Source organism: Stegodyphus dumicola, chromosome 11, assembly GCF_044657685.1.
Source record: "Stegodyphus dumicola isolate Sdum_Otavi_A_Nest chromosome 11, ASM4465768v1".
NCBI lineage: Eukaryota > Metazoa > Arthropoda > Arachnida > Araneae > Eresidae > Stegodyphus > Stegodyphus dumicola.
The window spans coordinates 112862208-112881374 of NC_140778.1; the positions used below are offsets into that span (position 1 = coordinate 112862208).

The 19167-nt window shown below is 33.9% G+C and overlaps 1 protein-coding gene and 1 long non-coding RNA gene across 3 annotated transcripts in view; both read right to left on the reverse strand.

Moving 5' to 3' along the window:
• Window positions 1-19167, reverse strand: part of LOC146994257 (uncharacterized) — a 241315-nt gene that overhangs the window by 19994 nt on the left and 202154 nt on the right. Inside the window, exon 2 of one of the 2 annotated variants that reach the window (XR_015044107.1) lies at window positions 1222-1474. This is a non-coding gene — a long non-coding RNA (uncharacterized LOC146994257). Of the gene's footprint in view, window positions 1-1221; window positions 2618-19167 lie in introns of those variants that run through there. The other variant, XR_015044106.1, reaches the window with a different exon arrangement.
• Window positions 6203-10331, reverse strand: LOC146994259 (uncharacterized). The gene is made up of 4 exons (XM_085827103.1): window positions 10110-10331; window positions 8297-8565; window positions 7247-7512; window positions 6203-6448 (listed from the first exon to the last, which is right to left on the reverse strand). The coding sequence occupies exons 2-4, from the start codon at window positions 8310-8312 to the stop codon at window positions 6341-6343; spliced, it is 390 nt and encodes a 129-aa protein (XP_085683229.1). The 5' UTR covers window positions 8313-8565; window positions 10110-10331; the 3' UTR covers window positions 6203-6340.

Consider the following 19167-nt stretch of genomic DNA (forward strand, 5'->3'; position numbering starts at 1 on the left):
CTGAAAGAAATCTCTGTTTCGCAAAGATGCAAGCTGTATCTGCTGTGGACATTTTGTTTCGCCCTTGCCTTAGCGTCCAGAAATCTTTTTTCTGAAGCAACTACTATCTATGTCCTCAGTTTTCTACCTAAACCTATTAATTACAGAGCTTTCACATTTACGAAGATTAATAAGATTCTAATGAGCAAAAGGTAATACTCTGAAGATAACACCTGCTGTAGGAGGTGAGAACATTTTACTTTCCTAAAACACGCTTTAGTTTAGCCTTGATGTTAACATTACCAGCCACAGAACAAGAAATGTTGGCCAATTGCAAACAAAGTCCACCGAACAAGCGGCGTCCATGTTTGTGTCTTCAAAACATTGCATTACGGCAGTGACATGTACGTGTTTCTAAGCTGTTCCGTGCATTTATTTTCCAGTAAAATTATGTTAAATTTATAATGAAATCCCCCGCTATTGTTGAATTTTTGTTTTAAAGTAATAAAGATATCCATAATTTACTATGTACAGCAAATTGTTAAGAAATAGTTCGAAATCTAAATGCATGCGCATACATTAAAGCCTTTAAAAAATGATGTTTCTGCATATTTCACGGATTCGCTTAGGTTAGAAAATAAATCTTAATAAAATAAAACAGAATTCATTGATTTCAGTTTATGCGCATTTCATATTTATTAATCTCAAAGAAACTGCCTTTAATTAAGTTGAATTACAGAAATACACCTATATAAGTTTTTGGATACATCTTTCCACATGTTCAAATGTGTAAATATTTTACTTAATTTTATCACTATACTGCTCAGAAATTTGTAAGTTTATACAAAAAATTTTTAACAACAGAACAGTTTATCGTAACTTTAAAAAATGAATAATAATTAATATATAAAGAAAAGCATTGCTTTATTTAACACCTTTACAATTAATAAAAATAGTAACAATTGATTTCTTACTTTTCATGAAAGTTATAAAACGAATTAACTAAAACGTTCAAATTATACAATTTAAATCCTACCATATAGCATTGTATCTTAAGGAACGAAGATACCAGCTATAAACAGAAACATTAAAATGTATTTAAAATATTTTGATTATAGTTATATTAAATAACCTATTTTAAGTCCTTTTTTTCACATCTGGAAAGAAAACCACATGACATTGTGATATTTTTTGACATAGTTGTCATATTACATAAAAAAAAAAAAGAAAATTAATACTTACGTGTGAAAAATAATGCCCGGAATTTTTTTCGAGAATCTATTTATGCATCCATATGCAATACAAGCTGACATGCTTCAAAAAGAAAAGAAAAAAATGTTGCAATGACAGACTTCCTTGCACAAGTCACGGTGATAACAGGAAGATGGCCGCCAAGCTTCACTGTTTGAGTTGAACCTTCCCTCCTTCTATTCTAAGCTCCTTGATTTTTACCATGTTTGAGCTAACCGTCCGACGTCGTACTTGTAGACACTTCCTGAAGAAAGCGAAAAAAGAGGAAAATTTTGACTTCGGATATCTGTTTCTAAACACAGGAAAGAATAAAAATGATGCAACATGTATTTCAACTCGCAGACAAAAGTACTTATTGAAATGCTAATTTAAATATGTGTATATATCTCTGATATATGCATTTATAATTCTGTATGTAAATACATTTATCTGATAGTTATTTGTTTACAATCAATTAGTGCCTATAACTAGTAGGACCATTAAATTTTATAATTAATACTCAAATTATTTATAATTTTGTGCTTAGCTTGTCCTTTTAAATATTAAACACATTCTAATACAAGTATTTTGTACATACGTCGATTTTATGTATTTACACTAAGGTAATTTGTCTGATAGATATTACCCAGTATAAGCAGCTGTTTAGTATTACACTCTGTATCAGTTAAGTACTAATACAAACAACAAAATATGTAATTAATAATGAACTATTTCTGTTTGTATGGTTAGTTGTATTCTGCATGAAACTCTAAATACTTAAAATACTTTTGTAAATACTCATACATATAAATAAATACTGTGTTTGTCGGTATGAGATAGTATGATCGCATGTGTGTTCTGATACAAATTTATTTATGAATAAATGTCCATTGTATGTGTTTGTAGAAACACTTATATGAATTATTTTGATTATTACAGGCAGGTAAATTTCACCATAAAAGCTTATTGTGTAGGAAAACATATTTTGGTTGATCTTTACATTATGGTAACTTGGCGTTTTTTTGGTGAAAATTTGGCGACCAACTCTCCTACAGCAACCCTTTATTTTTTTTCCCCGCCGCCATTTTGTCTTCACGAAGTAAAGACATGTTTCTTTTCTTTTTATCTACTGAACACTTCTGCCAACAATCTACTAGCCGAATTACACTTATGCTAGAAATTTTATCTAACAAAACTGCTTAATCCAACGACTTCTTATAACAGGTAGACGGCTCACCCACAGAGAATTCGTCTGCTAGGATGTCTCCAACATATACCACGTGACTAATGCTCTTGGCGCTCTTGGGGAGTGATAGCTTAGACTGTTCATCGCCAGTTTGGCCCGCTTTTGATATGGCAAGTAGTGCTTTTCATTTCCGTCTCCTAGCAGTCAGCAGACAACGACCTCGAATTAGGTTGTTCGATTTTTTACAATTATATTTAGATATAACTTAACCCCTTTTTTCCTGAATATTTTATCTATATTTTTAATAATCGCTTTAAATTATTTGCACCATTGTTTAAGATGTTTAGGTTAAATAATTTTAGGAAGAAAATCTAAAATAAATAATAAAAAATGAGATGGAAACTTTAATTTGAATAACGTTAAAAAATTAATTGCACTACTGTTATAATATTTGAGAAGGTAAAAAAATCTCGTTTAATTTTAATGCATTGCATCCTAAAGAGACAAAGAAAATCACATTGTATTACATGTATATACTTACAGACTGTTGACTTTCAGCTGGAACTATAAACTATTACTGTCCAAACTTAATATAGTTTATGATACAAAAAGATAAATTATACTGAATTAATTAATTAAAATTATGTTTACTTAAATATATGAAAGTAAAATATTAAAGAAAAATATTTTACTTTCATATATTTATGTAAACATAATTTTAATTAATTTAAAGTCAGAAATAGTTTTTGGAAGAATTTCATTTACTTTTGACCTCTCGGTGTTAGCAATAGTACTTGCATTATGGAAATGTAGGATAGTAAAGAATTTTTTTATTTTTAAAAAGATCTTTATTAAGTAATTGATTATGCCCATTTTATTCAGTTACTTGCATATTAAAGTGCTTATAAATTCAGCAATGTCCAGAAAATAATTTCATGCAAACTTGGAAGCTACTGTCTTAACTGTACATTAAATTTAGTAAGATTTCATATTTTGCAGATCAGCTGTAAAATGTACATTTTCAAAATAAAATTTTCTTTCTGAATTATAAATTGAAACATGACAATGCATATTCTATTTTATTCCTGTATCCCAATTAAATAAACACATTATGAAAATGTGCATTTAAATACAGTATTTACTATAAAGTAAGTGGCTTAATTACAAATAAACACACAAAAATTAAGTAAAACAAAAATATACTACTTATCATGAACACTAATCTTTTAAACGTGAGCAGAACGCACGTTTTGAATAAAAAGTTTTCGCTGTTCACCAGCTGCAAAGGATCCAACTTGCATCTGATGAAGAAATAAAGCTTTTCGATTGAAAAGCATGTCCTGCTCATATTTTAAAAGTTTGGTGTCCATACAAAGTAGTATATTTTTATTTTAAGTGGATTAATGCTTTATTTTATTTATTAAAATTATTTATTCTAAAGTATATCAAAAACAAGTACTAAAAATCACCTACTCAAAATGGTAGTCAAGTATATTCCAAATTTCTTATTTTTGATATGTGAATAAGTAATGAGCTTTTTAAAACAAAAACACACAATTTGGCCAAAATATAGAAACTAGTTATTGTTATATACTACATGAATAACTTTATGAAATACAATAATGCAATATAATATGAAATACAATAATAATAACCTCTTTTTTCCTGAATATTTTATCTATATTTTTAATAATTGCTTTAAATTATTTGCACTGTTGTTTGTTGCACCCTATATATGGCTCTGATATGAAAAATTTGACTTATCAAACTTTTTTTATTTATTATTATTATTTTTGGAGATGGTATATATTTTTAAAAAATTAGCTTGTCGAACCATTGAAATCTTTATAGATATATAAAGAATGTGATATTTACTTTTAAAAAATGAATACATAAAACAATGTAAATAAAATACAAACTACAAATTAAAAATACATGCTTTTATTTTTAAAAATACAGGACTTGAATAAAACTTAAAATATTATTGTCCCTTAAAAAGTGTAATTTTTGTGTTAACACTACGTACGTTTTTGTTCTGAAGTTTTTCTGTTTCAACTTTACCTGCATAGTACAGTCATATTTTCAGGTATTCAAACAGAATGGCTTTTATCAAAGAACTTCTATGGTTATCTAAAGGCTCATGATTTAAAATATGTTCATGCATGCCTAAAAATATATTTGGAGAGTTTTCTTTTATACATTTAACACTATCTGAAATTAATGAAGCAATAATGTTTTTTTGTTTAAGTTTTCCAGAAGCTTGGGTGGTTCGAAAAGATTTCTCAGCTGCTCTACATATCTTCACAACACTACCAGATGGAACTATTAATCCTCCCCTATTTTTTCTACCTAATAATTTACTTTGTGTATAATCAGCTGTTAAACCAACATCAGACAGAGAATATATACAAGTATCACATTTTAATGCATTTTTCAATTTTTTAACAACACTACCAGCAATGTATGCAACAACATCACTAACAAAGTCTGAGAATTGTTTACAGCTTGTTAATGCAAAAGAATGATCTTCAGTAACACAATTCTCAGAAAAATTAAAATCACCTTTAAAGGTATCTGCGGAGTTGAAATTGATTGACTTCAAGTACATATTAGTGGAACTGCTCACATTTAAAATATTTGTATCGTCTAAAACGATGCAATTTGCACTACCTGATGTCATTATGTGATGGTGCATCAGTAAGCGAACATATGCTGCTTTAAATTGTTTTGCAGTAGGGTTGTTGTTGTGACCACCTTTTGTGCGTATGGCACTGAAAAATAACTCAAGGTGGTCCTGTGATAATTTGTATGTCAGGAAAAAGTTTAATGGGTGAGGTGAAATTTCACACAGCTCAATATATAACGATTTAATACTATTCATGCAAACTAAAAATCCTGTTTTCCTGTTGCTATGCAATATGTATTCTCCAATTTTACTTGTTCTTAAGTTTTTTATGTATTCTTGTGCTGTATTTAAGAAATTTAATTTAGTATCTTTATTTTGGGGCTTAATTGGAGATTTAAAATCTTTACTTAATAGGTTTTTGCTGTTTAAGATGTCAAAAAGGCTATTGAATATTTTTAAAAATTTTATGGTTGGAGCACAGCCAATGAATGTGGGGTGTTTTAAATCGTTTTCTAAATATAAAAGAGCATCAGCAACACTATTACTGAGAACCTGGGCTGCAAGTTTAACCTTCATTTTTTCACAATACCATTTTATGTGCCGTGCCCGTAACTTTGTTGCAGCATGAAGGCCTTGCTCCTTTTGAAATTTTTCTAAATTGATTATATGCTCCCACAAAATGAAGCCACTGTCACCATCAACAATGGATCCTTTTGATGCCAAGCAATTTCTAACAAGCTTCAACATATGGCAAGGATCCATTATGACATACACATTGTCTCCGGTGGCAGGGTGTGGAAAATAATTGATTAAATTATTGCTTTGTAAATTTGCACCTAATGCATTTGCAGTTGCAATATTGCTACTGCAACCATCAAATGTCAAACTTATAATTCTAATGCCAGTCTCTTGAAGATAATGAAGGGCCTCATTAATAAGATTGGCTCTTTCTAGAGCATTTAACCCATTTATCAAAAAATACGAAACTGGAACCTTCCAGCTTCCATTAATGGCATTCACCATGAAAACTAAAGCCTCTTTTGCATAAGGCAGCTCATCATCATCTATGTCAGTACCTAAGTCAACATATCCAGTAAAACGAGTTCTATCCCATTCAATATGTTGTCGTATTGCCATTTCATTGACAATAAGAACTCCATAAATGGTTTTGTTTATCTTTAAAGCTTCTTCTGCTTTAAGTTTCAATGATTGTAGGGCTTCCTTCGTAAATCCAGGAGAACCACTAATTTTACCATACCACCTTCTTAAAGTAGAAGACTGTCGTTGAACATTTGTCTGACATAATTATATGCTTTTGCCTAATAAAAATTTAAAGTCATGGCAAATGTTCGGAGGTCTTCTGAATATTCAGCTCTTGAATTACTACATTCAAGTCTTTCTATGAAGTCCCCTGCAGCTCCAGACAACTAGAGGAAGGGAGCAAAAAAATTAAGATTTTAATATAATATTAAACATAAAAATTTTAAATATAATATAATAAAACATAGATGAGTTTTAGCAATAACTTATAACATTTTTATGTAATGGTCACCTCAGAAATATTTAAAAAAACCTACAGATGCAATATTTTCATGACACTAATGGAAATACAACCTGTGACATTGCATCCTGCATGTCATTTCCTTAATCAAAGAATTACTTGATTAGACATATATTTCTGATTATTACATTTTGAAAATTCTCAGCAAGTATTCATTATATCTTAGGGTGCATGATAAGGGGCCATCCAAAAAGGATGTCACGCTCTGATGGGGGAGGGGGTTTGTGCAATTGTCACAAGGGGGAAGAAGAGTAATAAAAAGTGTGACATCACACACATTTTGGTTAAAAAACAGCATTTAAAATCAGCTGATTAAATTTTGAAATTACAAAAATTGAGGGTATTTCTTTCTATTGGGGCTAAAACAACTTTCCTGGGATTAATAAAAATTCTACTGATTCTTACTAAATGATTTAGATCAGCATTTCCCAGCTTTAAATCAGAAGTGAAAGTATATGTTTATGTAATAGCCTGACATTTGGCAAGGGAAAGAGGATAAAAAATTTTATGAAAATGTGCAACATCATTTATGAATTACCCCTAAATTAAGTTATAGTTAAAAACCAAAACTATAGTTAAAAGCACAATTTCTCTGGGAAATGATGGATAAAATAATTGTAAGAGAGATACAAAACTGGATATTGTAAAAATTTGTTAAGCTTACCCCTAAAATTGTTGACGCTGAATCAGATATTAAATTCTGAGTTTTTAACTCAGTCAGCAGCTCGTCTAAAGAGGCCACACGCTTCTTCAGTCTTTTGTTCTGTTTATCTAACAATTTAATTTTTCTTTTCATGCTGATATTTTGCTGCTGAGCTATTTCAAGAACTTTTCTTGCTTTACTTGGAGATGTAACATCCTCATCATTAAAATCTCCCAAGTAATGCAGCCGTTTCCTTCTTTCAGGAGTTACAGATGTACTTGCTGAACCTACAACAGATTTCAAGACAAAATATTAAATATAAGTGTTATATTAATAATAATTATTATTATTTATAAATCATACTCATTGGAGCTTAATAACGCATTTCAGTAATTTTATGGCTAATAATTTGATTTGGTGTGGAGGAAAAGGATTATTTTATTTGTGTAATGTCTTTCTGAGAGGAAACAGAATTAAAAGTTATGAAACATGAATATTTATAGCAAGCAAGGAGATTTTGAGGGTAATTTGCCATCTTAAATTAGTAAAAAATAAATAATGGGTTTTTCTTCACAAGCTTTCAATACCTTGCAAAATATTAGAGTTCAGGCAAGATGTTGTAGATATAAACTAAATTAGTTTTAAAAGTTCCCATAATCTCAGATTACTTTATCGTGTAATAGTTCAAGTGTTTTAGTTGCTTTAATTAGCAATTGCATAAAATTTTCAAGCTAAGTTCATTAAATTTAATTTACAAATGAAACTGAAACATAAACATAAATAAAACAGTAGGCTAAAAGTAAATTACAAGCATTCTGGAAATTCTAAACTGAATATAAGTCTAGAATGCAACAAAATTCACCTACTTACAAAACTATTTTTCTCTCTAAAAATACTATTTAACATATTGAAACCAATACAATTAATAGAATTCAAAGAAAAAAATTACTACATCACAGCATGTTATGTTAGACTTAATCAAAGTACAATTTCTTCCTGGACTCTCTCTCACATACATAAATAAGTATGTTAAGTACATGATACTGAAATTGAAAATAGAGCATCACTTACTTTCTGAATAGTGCATAGACTCTTCTGGATTGGGCTGAAGTGGCTTTTTTGACGACTTTCGCTTGTAAACATTTTTTTATAAGTGAGAAGGGAAATTAAATAACGTTGGAATTGCTGTGGCCTTTAACCAGGTGCCTCCAAACTTTGTTCTATTGAAGCAGTTTGATGTAAAATGTTTCGAACATAACTTTGAATACTTGGTTACTCTAAAGTTTTCCCGCCGCAGTTGTACTTCCCATTGTTTTTGCCTTTCTGGATCTTTAAGGAAACTATAAATGAAAAAAAAAAAAAAAAAAACTTAATTGTGCTAAAGTAGCAAATGAAGTATTAAATTACACACATATATGTATTCCAGGTCATACAGGTATACTGCAGAAGAATGTTAATTTTTCAGAATCATTTAAGAATTCTTTAAGTACATGCTGAAAAATATCATGAAATTTTAAAAGTATAGTAATTTTTCATTGGAAAGAAATGTAAATATACCTACAATTAGAGTCAAAACAATAATATAATTGTCTGTATATGGGGATGGCATTTTTCCCTTTAGCCTTTTATTACATGAGAATTCTTATTTCGTGATTCTGTATTGGAATGGAAATCAAAGGGTCCTTTTGGACCACCTTAAAGTTCTCTTAAAATTATTTTACAATAGTACGTACATTCAAAAACACAATTTGTAATACATCAAATTACAGGTCAAAAGGTACCTTCTAGAGAAAAGAGGGTCAAGTGAAATTTAAAAGAAAATGAGTCACTTTCAAATTAGATTGTTAATGATGGGAAAAATTTGTGCTCAAGGCAATGTTGAAAAAAGTTAGTTTGATTTTGTCATCAACAATTCTTTCTTAATAAAAATCTATTAACAAAATTATATTTCACTGCATGCAGGTTCAACTTCTAAAATGAGCACCACCTCTCTTTTCTTAAGATTATATTACTGAAACATAATAATGCACTCTCTTTTCTTGAGATTATATTACTGGAACAAAATAATGCAATCTTAATTACTGATTTCCACACTCATGTGTATGTCATGGGGGGATGAATACATCTTATTAACTATAACAAATATTTTATATTGAATATGTATCAAACGGTAACAAACTTCAACTCAGTATTAATTATTAGGATCAAAACGATATTACAGTTAAAAATTCTCTCACTCTCCTTTTTTTTTTAAATACTATTTAAAATATGGTTAAGTTTTTTACATCACATTTTTTCAATTACATTAAATTTCTAACAGCATCGTAGATGAGACAGAATTATAATCCAGATTATTTTTATTTTAATTGATTTTATAGAAAATAATGATACAGCATTGAGCTCTATAAAAGTAATCTGATTTTTAAAATAATGCTGTTTAACTGTTTATGTTCAATGTTGCATGAATCAAGATCTTCAGCTTTTTTTTTTTTTTTTAACAAAGTAAACATATCGCACAATCTTTTCTCAATAATTTAATGCTAATAACAGCATTTTTCTTTTTTTATCGCAAGCAGTAATTGTTTATGAAATCAAAACGCGTACGACTTGGCGAAAAAAAGTTAACGCCAATTGGCGCAGCTTTCTATTTCAACGGAATACACGGAAAAAACGTATAAAATTCAATTATTTGTAAAGGATGAATCCAGTAAATAGTGTCACAGTATTTAATACATTTTGATGCTAATAATACATGCTGAAAATGTCATATACAGCGGCAATTTTCTTGTACAATATGGCTGAAAATTTCCAACCAATTCAACAGAGATAGTAAAACGACAGAAATACTGAAAATAAAATAATAAATCATGCAGTTTTAACTTACCTATGAAAGGTTACAGGTCCTCCTTTCACGAAACTTTCTTTACATCCATAGGCGCTGCAGCGAATAACCATTTTTACTTAAATTTTATGTGACCAAGCAGAGCAGCAGTCTTTCGTCCCATAGAAAGCAATGTAAAGTATTTCCGGACTTTCGGAATTCGCGCAGCAGTCACGTGACACTAATGTTGGAACCGGTTGAAGGTTGCAATAAGCTCTCTACCAGTATATTATCTCGTTGGCTTAATCATGACAAACTTTTTTGGCTCTTTTGGCTTTTTGGCCGAGCTTTGGATTTTAACCGAGCAGGGTGTACTTCACAGCTCTTCTTGACTCTCCGTAAGTATTGCGACTTTTATGAATTCATGATTGACATGCCAGACTAGTATCACGCTTTTTTACGTAATGGAACCGTACGACTTCATACGGAATCCTGATGCTATCGAAAATCTCATCAAAAAAGGCACTCGCGAGGAGATTGATGCGCAAATCACTCATCTCGCTATCCAAAAAAATCTGATCTTAAACCAAACGATTCAGGTCACTCCTGATATTTTCGACAGTCTTTGTGACACCTATGATCGGCTAGCTGCCAGGAAAATCCTATTAGATGGCCATTACGAGCAGGCTATTACCGAAAATATTCCCAATAATGACAACAACGAAAATAGTAACTATCAAAACTCCAACCTACCTCCAAATGATAATACAAGTAAATGGTGCATTCCTAGGAAAACACACAAAAGAACGCTGAGTGACGGAAGTAATTCCTCATTAACATCTGTTAAAAATCGATACACAGCCCTAAGACTAGAAGATGAAATGGAAACAACAGACAATACGCAAATTTTGAATTCTCAGATCACTGATGAAGAAGGTTTTATCAAACCTTACAAAACAGCTAAGAGAATCCCTCCTATAATCATATCCGACGTTATAGAATGGAAACCCTTAAGGGACGAGCTCAAAAAACTTGTCGAAAAATTTGAAAGTAATTTAAAAGGTGGTGACATCCACATAAAAGTCCGAGACTCCGACGACTACAGATCAATAACCAAATTCCTTGATACTAAAGCCATACCTTACCATACCTTTCCACTTCCCCACGAAAAACCTATCAGAGCAGTCATCAAAAAACTACCTGGACATACCAACACCGAACATATCATACAAGAGTTAAAAGAATTAGGGATCCCTGTCACTAACGTCCGACAAATCACCAAAAAAATAGAAAACGAAATCATCAAACTACCCACATACGTAGCAGAAGTCGCCAGAAACAATAATGGCAAAAAAATTTTCGAAATCACCCACATACTAGACTTAGGAGTGCAAATTTGCCCCTTCAGACCAACACCAGGGCATAAACAGTGCCATAAATGTCAACGTTACGGACACAGTAAGGCACACTGTAAACATAATCCTAGATGCCTTAAATGCGGAGACAAACATTTCACATATCTTTGTAAGAAGGACAAGAACCTGCCTGGAAAATGCTGTCTCTGCGGGGGACCTCACGTCTCGTCATATCGTGGATGTGAAAAACATCCAGACAACATAAAAAAGTCCATAGAACAACAGAGAATACAAAAATCTAATTCTACTGCAGCACCTGTACCCATCAACAATATTGTTAATTTCCCACCACTGCCTAGCAGACACTCCACCCCTGCCAGTAACAGCGAAACCACAAATGATAATAATAATAGTCAAACTACCAACACTAACGAAGAAAACTCCAACACATCCACCTCTGACATGCTTATGTGGATTAAAAATCTGTTCCATAAAGGAAAAAAACTCCTAGAGAGATTTTTCAATGCCAAATCAATTATGGACAAGATCCAAATAGGCTTGGAAGCCTTTGAACTTTTAGTCAGCTGTAATAATTAATTACAACAGCAACATCAATAATTTTCACACTGCTGCCCCCAGCAGCCTTAACATAGTATTTTTTAATGCTAACGGAGTTGCGCATCAGCGCACAGAAATCGAAGACTTCTTATCAAAACATAATATTGACATATTTTTAATTAATGAAACTCATTTACGAGCCGCGAATAAATTCAAACTACAAGGATATAACACCTTCAGATCAGATAGAAGACACAACCGAGGAGGGGGCACCCTCATCCTCACTAAAAAACACCTGCAAGCTACCAGCTACAATATTAATGGCATAAACAGCTTGGAATACTGTGCAGTTATAGTGCACTCGCACATTGACGAGCCTACCATCTTCATTTCCATTTACAGTGCACCCAACAATATTGTTACATATAACGACCTCTATCAACTCACCAACAGCAACAATCCCATCATCATTGCAGGAGACCTAAACGCAAAACACATATCTTGGAATTCAAGCACCAATAACCCAAATGGAATCTTTCTCTACAATTTTGCCACCAATAATGACCTAAAAATCCAAGGACCGACTGAACCTACTAGGTACCACCACACCGGCACTTCTGAAGTTCTTGATATCCTCATAACCAAAAATATCCACCAAACACCTTACCTTGAAGTCATCCACGAACTTACCTCTGACCACCTCCCAGTGCGATTCATCTACTATGGCTTTGACAATAGAATTCCAATGAAAAAAATAATTAACTGGGACATATTCAATAATTACTTAGAAAAACTTCCAGCCAGACCTGCTCTTTCCAACTCCGCTGACATAGAATATAATATCACCAAAATCAATAGAAGCATCAATACTGCACTGCATCAAGCTACCAGGTATGAAGAATATAAAAAACCTAAATTACCCGAAGAAATCCGCAATAAAATTAAAGATAAAAATAGAACAGCAAAACTCTGGAGACTCACAGCTGATCCTAGAATTAAAAACATACTTAATAGAAAAATTAGAAACATCAAAAACCTCATGAACGAATATAAATCCAATAATTGGGAGCTCCTACTTGATTCAATGGATACAAATCAGGACACTGTCTGGAAAATCGCCAAAACTCTCAGGAACAGTAATAGCAGCTTTGGTCCCATCAACACCGGAACCGGAACGGCTTACACAGGCAGTGATATGGCAGAAGCCTTAGCTAACCACTTTGAAAATACCTTTACCACCAATAATTATCAAGATGAAGACACTGAAACCGAAGTCAATAATTTTATCAACCAACTCAACTATTATACTGACACTGAAAGAATGCCCTTTTCTACTCCAAATGAAATTAAAATTATAATTAACAACCTTAAAAAACGCAAAGCCCCTGGTTTTGACGGTATCACTAACAAAATACTGGATATTCTCCCCCATAGATACCTAGTCCTGCTTACCAATATAATTAACGCCTGCATTCGTCTTAACTACTTCCCAGGGCAATGGAAACACGCCATTATCACTGTCTTTGTCAAGCCAGGAAAAAATCCAGCAGAATTAAACTCATACAGACCTATTAGCCTGCTACCATGTATGGGCAAAGTCTTCGAACGGGTTATGAAAAAGCATCTCTCCAACCACCTTGAAAACAATAATATTATTAAAAAAGAGCAATTTGGATTTAGAAAAGATCATAGCACCACCCATCAACTACTTAATGTCACAGAATATATGGCAGAGGCCATCACCAAAAAAAATACCATTGCAAGCTGCTTTATTGATCTTGAAAAGGCTTTCGACAAGGTATGGCATGAGGGTTTACTCTACAAGCTATACCTTGCCCGACTGCCTATCAATTTCATTAAATTAATCTATTCATACCTTAAAGGGAGATGTTTCCAAGTCCGAGTCAATAATCGCATATCCAAAAAGAAAAAAATCAAAAGTGGAGTGGTACAAGGAAGTGTTCTTGGCCCTATACTTTTCAATATCTATACCAATGACATGCCCATTCCCTTAAATTCGGAGATCTTCAAATTTGCAGATGATACAGCTATAGTCACCAAATCCCTGAAGCCGCAACTTGCAGCTGATAAACTAGAAATTGCAGTTAATCAAATCGCCCACTACTTCAATATCTGGAAGCTCAAAATTAATCCTACTAAAAGCCAAGTAATTTTCATCAGAAGATACCATAAAAACACCCCCATTCAAAATAATATCAAAATTAACAATCAACAAGTCAATGAAGTTACCACCATCAAATACCTAGGAGTTTACTTCGACCAGCAACTACAATTTAAAACCCATGTTGACTACTCCATTAGGAAAGCCACAGCTGCTAAAATGGCATTACGACCACTCCTCAATAGAAAATCCAACCTTCGCATTAATTTAAAAAGAAGAATTTACCTCACTCTTATCAGGCCAATGCTCCTGTATGCTGTTCCAGTCTGGGCCACCGTATGTAAATCCTACAGGAAGAAAATTCAAATATATCAAAATAAAATTATTAGAGAAATCCTAAATGCTCCTTGGTTTACAAGAAACATCCAACTCCACAAAGATATAAAAATAAATGCCATTGAAGACGAAATTTTAAGAACAAGCCATAATCTCTACTCTAAAATTACGCATTCAAAATATGAACACATCAGAAAACTTACAGATTACGACCCAACAGTCATCGCACCAACTAAAAGACCGAGGAACATTTTCCACAATTCCAAGTGGTAACTGTAAATAGTGTATATAAAGACTTTATAAAATGGACTTGGTCCGGTACCCGACCGCACATTACTATTGTTATCTTACTCTTATCAACTATATAATCAAGTTTTATATTCAAATTTTTCATTTTATCATATACTATTTAACCATGATTTTTACTAGTGTATTATATTTACAATATATTGTAAATAGTGTTTATAGAGTAAATACCCCAGTGAAAACTACTAACGGACTTAGTTTACTGCGTAATGACTTTTTACTATTTACTCAAACTCTCTGTGTACCGAGATAGCTTTTCCCTCATTCACGAGTGCCTTTTCACCGCGAGAACATTCATAGGAACCAGTTTCACAAAAGAGCGTTTAAAGACGCAACGTATGGGGTCATTGACCGATCCCGCCATTCACGCATCACCGAACAGCTTTCTTACCTTTCCAGATTAGCGTTGTCACGCAACGGAGCTTCGCCCTTAACGGCGCGGCGATTTTTTCGCCTTCTCCTTTTAACTCCATCGTCTTAGGGCAAACAACTACAAAAGAATCAGTTAAAGTCGGGATCGACTAACACTGCTACGTTCATGAAACGATTTGATTTGATTTCATGACAAACATTATGACATGATTTGACGATGGCTGCTAACAGCGACGGACGTACGAGCTCTGAGCTCCGTAATGTCAAAGCGAATAGTATCCTGAATACGGCGCCGCCAGCGGGCAATCAACCTTCTTCTCCACCACCTTTGATGATACAAACTGAAATGGAAATATCTGCAACTACTCCACCTGCCTCTCCTTCAGCGCTAGAGCTATCCAAGAGCGCGATCCAGATTTACTCACTAAAGAATCGGCACACAGACCTCATTTTCGACATCCAGCGACTACAGCGAACGGACACTGCGAATAAGGACCAGATGATCAAACAGTTACAGGATGAGGGTGAGAAAGTTTTATTTTCCCTACATACCCTATGTTCTAAACTCGGCATAAATTTATTCACCCTCCCAGCCACCGAAGAGGAATTCTTCAAAGAATGTAAAAAGACCTCTAAAACCCCTGATTCTGACTCTAACACTCAAAATTCAAACCCTAAAATTCAAAATACAAATCCACCCTCATCCCCAGCCAATCAAAATCCTCCAAAAGAAAATCCTAAAACTGACTCTAAAAAACGAACCAGACCAACTGATAACGAAGGATTTGTAGTTCCTCCAAAACATTTAATTGCCAAAAAAACACTTCCCAACACTAATAGTAATGAAACCATCACAACATCCAATTCTTTCACAAACATAAACTCTGATAACACTGAACACTCGACGCAGCAGCCGGCTGTCACTCAAACACCAAAAATTCAAGCACCACCTCCAATTTTCATAAAACCGCGAGCTGATTGGTTCTTTCTCCTCAATCAGCTTCGCCGACACGCACCAACTGTTCTTTCCAAACAAAACGTTGATTTTCTAAAACTCACAACTACTAACGAAACAGACTATAGAACAGTTGTTAGATTCATCACAGACAATAATATTGAATTCAAGTCCCACACACTCAAATCAGATAGACCACTTAAAGTGGTAATTAGGGGATTACCCTCAAATACACCGCTCAACGTTGTGCAGACTGCGGTTGAAGTGCTTGGCTTCAAAATCCACAAGATCTCTCAAATTAAGAAATGGAAGACAAAAATGCCAATGCCTCTCTTTTATCTACAAATCTTCAACAGCCTCAAAGCCGAAGAAATCTATTCCATAACCGAGCTCCTTGGAACTGAGGTATCCATGGAACACTTCAAAGGTCAGAAAGGTCCCTCCAATGCTGGCGTTGTCAGGGATTCTTTCATTCATCTGAAGTCTGCACCTTACCAAGACGATGCGTCAGATGCGCTGGGCCGCATCAAGCCAAAGAATGTACTAAACCATTTGAAGAGCCGAACAAATGTGCAAATTGTTCGGGAAACCATGCTGCTAACTGGCGTTCCTGCCCGAAGTTCCCAGGCTCCAAAAACAGACAACCTCCAAGGCCAAGCACCAAACCCACTCAGACCGTTGACAACACAAACAAATTTAACTTACAACATAATACATTTCCAGTTCTGCCGGCTGCACACACTCCCAGTGCAAATAATACTCGCCCTGGAGTATCATACTCTGCAGCCCTTACGGGTATGCAACAAGCTGCACCCCAAATTCTTCCAAATTTATCGGTCCCCTTAGGAGCTAATTCGACGCTAAATTGCACCGAAATCCTATTGGCAATTATTCAAATTTCAAACCAACCTGGTATTGACCAGAGCAGACTTCTTTTGGCATTCAAAAACGCCTTACCGCAGCTCAGAGTGGCTCCATCTGGTGCTGACGCGGCTTACTATATCTTTGAGAGTTATATTACTCTCCAATTCTCTGATATCCCCAGTCAGTAAAATTCCATACTTTGAAAGGATTGAAAAACTTAAAACTATGCACCTGGAATGCAAATGGCATTCTATCCAAATTCCATGAGTTTCGAGACTATGTGGAAGAGAAAGATTTTGACATTATTTTTGTCCAAGAGACCAAACTCCAGCCAGGGAGAGCTCCCAAGCTTGCAAATTATGCATTATATAAAAATGACAGACAAGCTTCTAATACTCGTGATGTTTATCATGGTGGCACATGTGTCTATATTAAAAATTCAATACCACACAAAAGAATTGACACTCCGAGTATGAGTAAACTCGAGGCAACAATCATCGAAATTTTCATTCAAAATTTGCCCTCCCTTGTAATGATCTCTGCCTATCTTCCACCAGGTGGAAATTTACCTGTGGTTGATTTTAACAAATTGTTCACCTTTTCCAACAATCTAATCATAGCTGGTGATTTAAATTGTCACCCCCAGCATTGGCGTTGCCATAGATCAAACCCTGCTGGTCGTGGCCTTCTAAAATGGGCTCAGTGCGCCCAAATTAAAGTTATTGCGCCGGATTCCCCTACTAGATATGGTTCACGGGGTGCCCCTTCATTCATCGATTTGGCACTCTTTCTGTATCTGTATCTGTATCCTTAGCCTGTAAACTGGTATGCAGTCCTGAGAAGGACTTTTACCAGGCCAAAATACCCTTATTAGGGAGCCTAGCTGTAAATATCCTCCTGAAACAAACGTTTCAATCGGAGCAAAGCACCTCCTTAGTGCTGAGAAAGTAAGAATGTGGCATTTAGAATCGTGGAAAAAACAATATGATGATTCCGTGGTAGTTATGGCATTTTCTTATCGGGAAGATATGGCGTTTGCAGATGGCATTTTAAGTTGATAAGCAATTGATGATTATAGGCATTAGATTTGGGCTGCGTTCCGCACGTCCTTCCATCGTGAGGCTTGAGTGCTGACTGAAATGTTATGGGTGATGATCTGGATATTTTTAAAGCGAGCGCTACTCTGATTCGTTGAAAAGATCACGTGAACACATATACACATTTGCGATTTGCCAGTCCTTAATTTTTAGTCCATCTGTGTAATCGCATGAAATATAAAGTAACTTGATTAAATATGAAGAAAATAAAATAAAATAAAATATATACACATATGTACATTTACCATCTTTCGTTATGAAAGATGGTACGCGGTCTGTTATGTCGCTGAATCAGAGTAGCGTCGTAATTTAGAAGGTCGGTTATTGTGGAGTCTGGATGTTTGCTGCAATTTAAGAAGAAGTTGTGGCTGTTTTTGATGATTTCACTATTCAGTGGCAAAATTTTGAGGTCTCTGTGGATAGTATTGTTTCTGATGTACCATGGTGCATTAGATATTATACGGAGCATTTTATTTTGGAGAGTTTGAAGTAGTTCTCTATTAGATTTGGCTGTGGCTGCCCAAGCGGGAGATGCATATAATAAAATGGGTCGGATGGCTTGAATGTAGATTAATCTTTTAGTTTTGAGGCTGAGATGAGAATTTCTGCCTGTGAGTGCAATGATAGCGTTAAATGCTTTAAAGGCTTGATTTCTTGTGTAGAGCATGTGTTTCCGGAAAGTGAGCTTGTTATCGAGGAATACTCCTAAGTATTTTACTTCGTTAGCTTGAGGGATGGTTTGATTATTGATACTGATATTTTCAAGTTGTCGTCGTAGATTATTTTTCCTGAAGTAGATGAGGGTGGATTTGCTTTCATTTATTTTAATTTTCCAGGCTTTGAAATATTGTGAGACTATGTTCAGATGCTTTTGTAGATTTTTATTAGCTTTTTTGGGGTTTATGGATTTGCTGAGAATAGCCGTGTCATCTGCGTAGCTGTAGATTTGAACATTTGGATCAGTTGGTATATCATTGATATAGATATTAAAGAGGGTGGGAGAAATTACAGAACCTTGAGCTAGTCCCGCAGTGGGGTAATGCATGGTTGATAATGAATTTTTTACTTTGACTTGATAAGATCTGTTTTTTAGAAAATTTGAGATGAGCACAATAAGGCTGGGTGGAAATTGATAATTAATTAATTTGATAAGGAG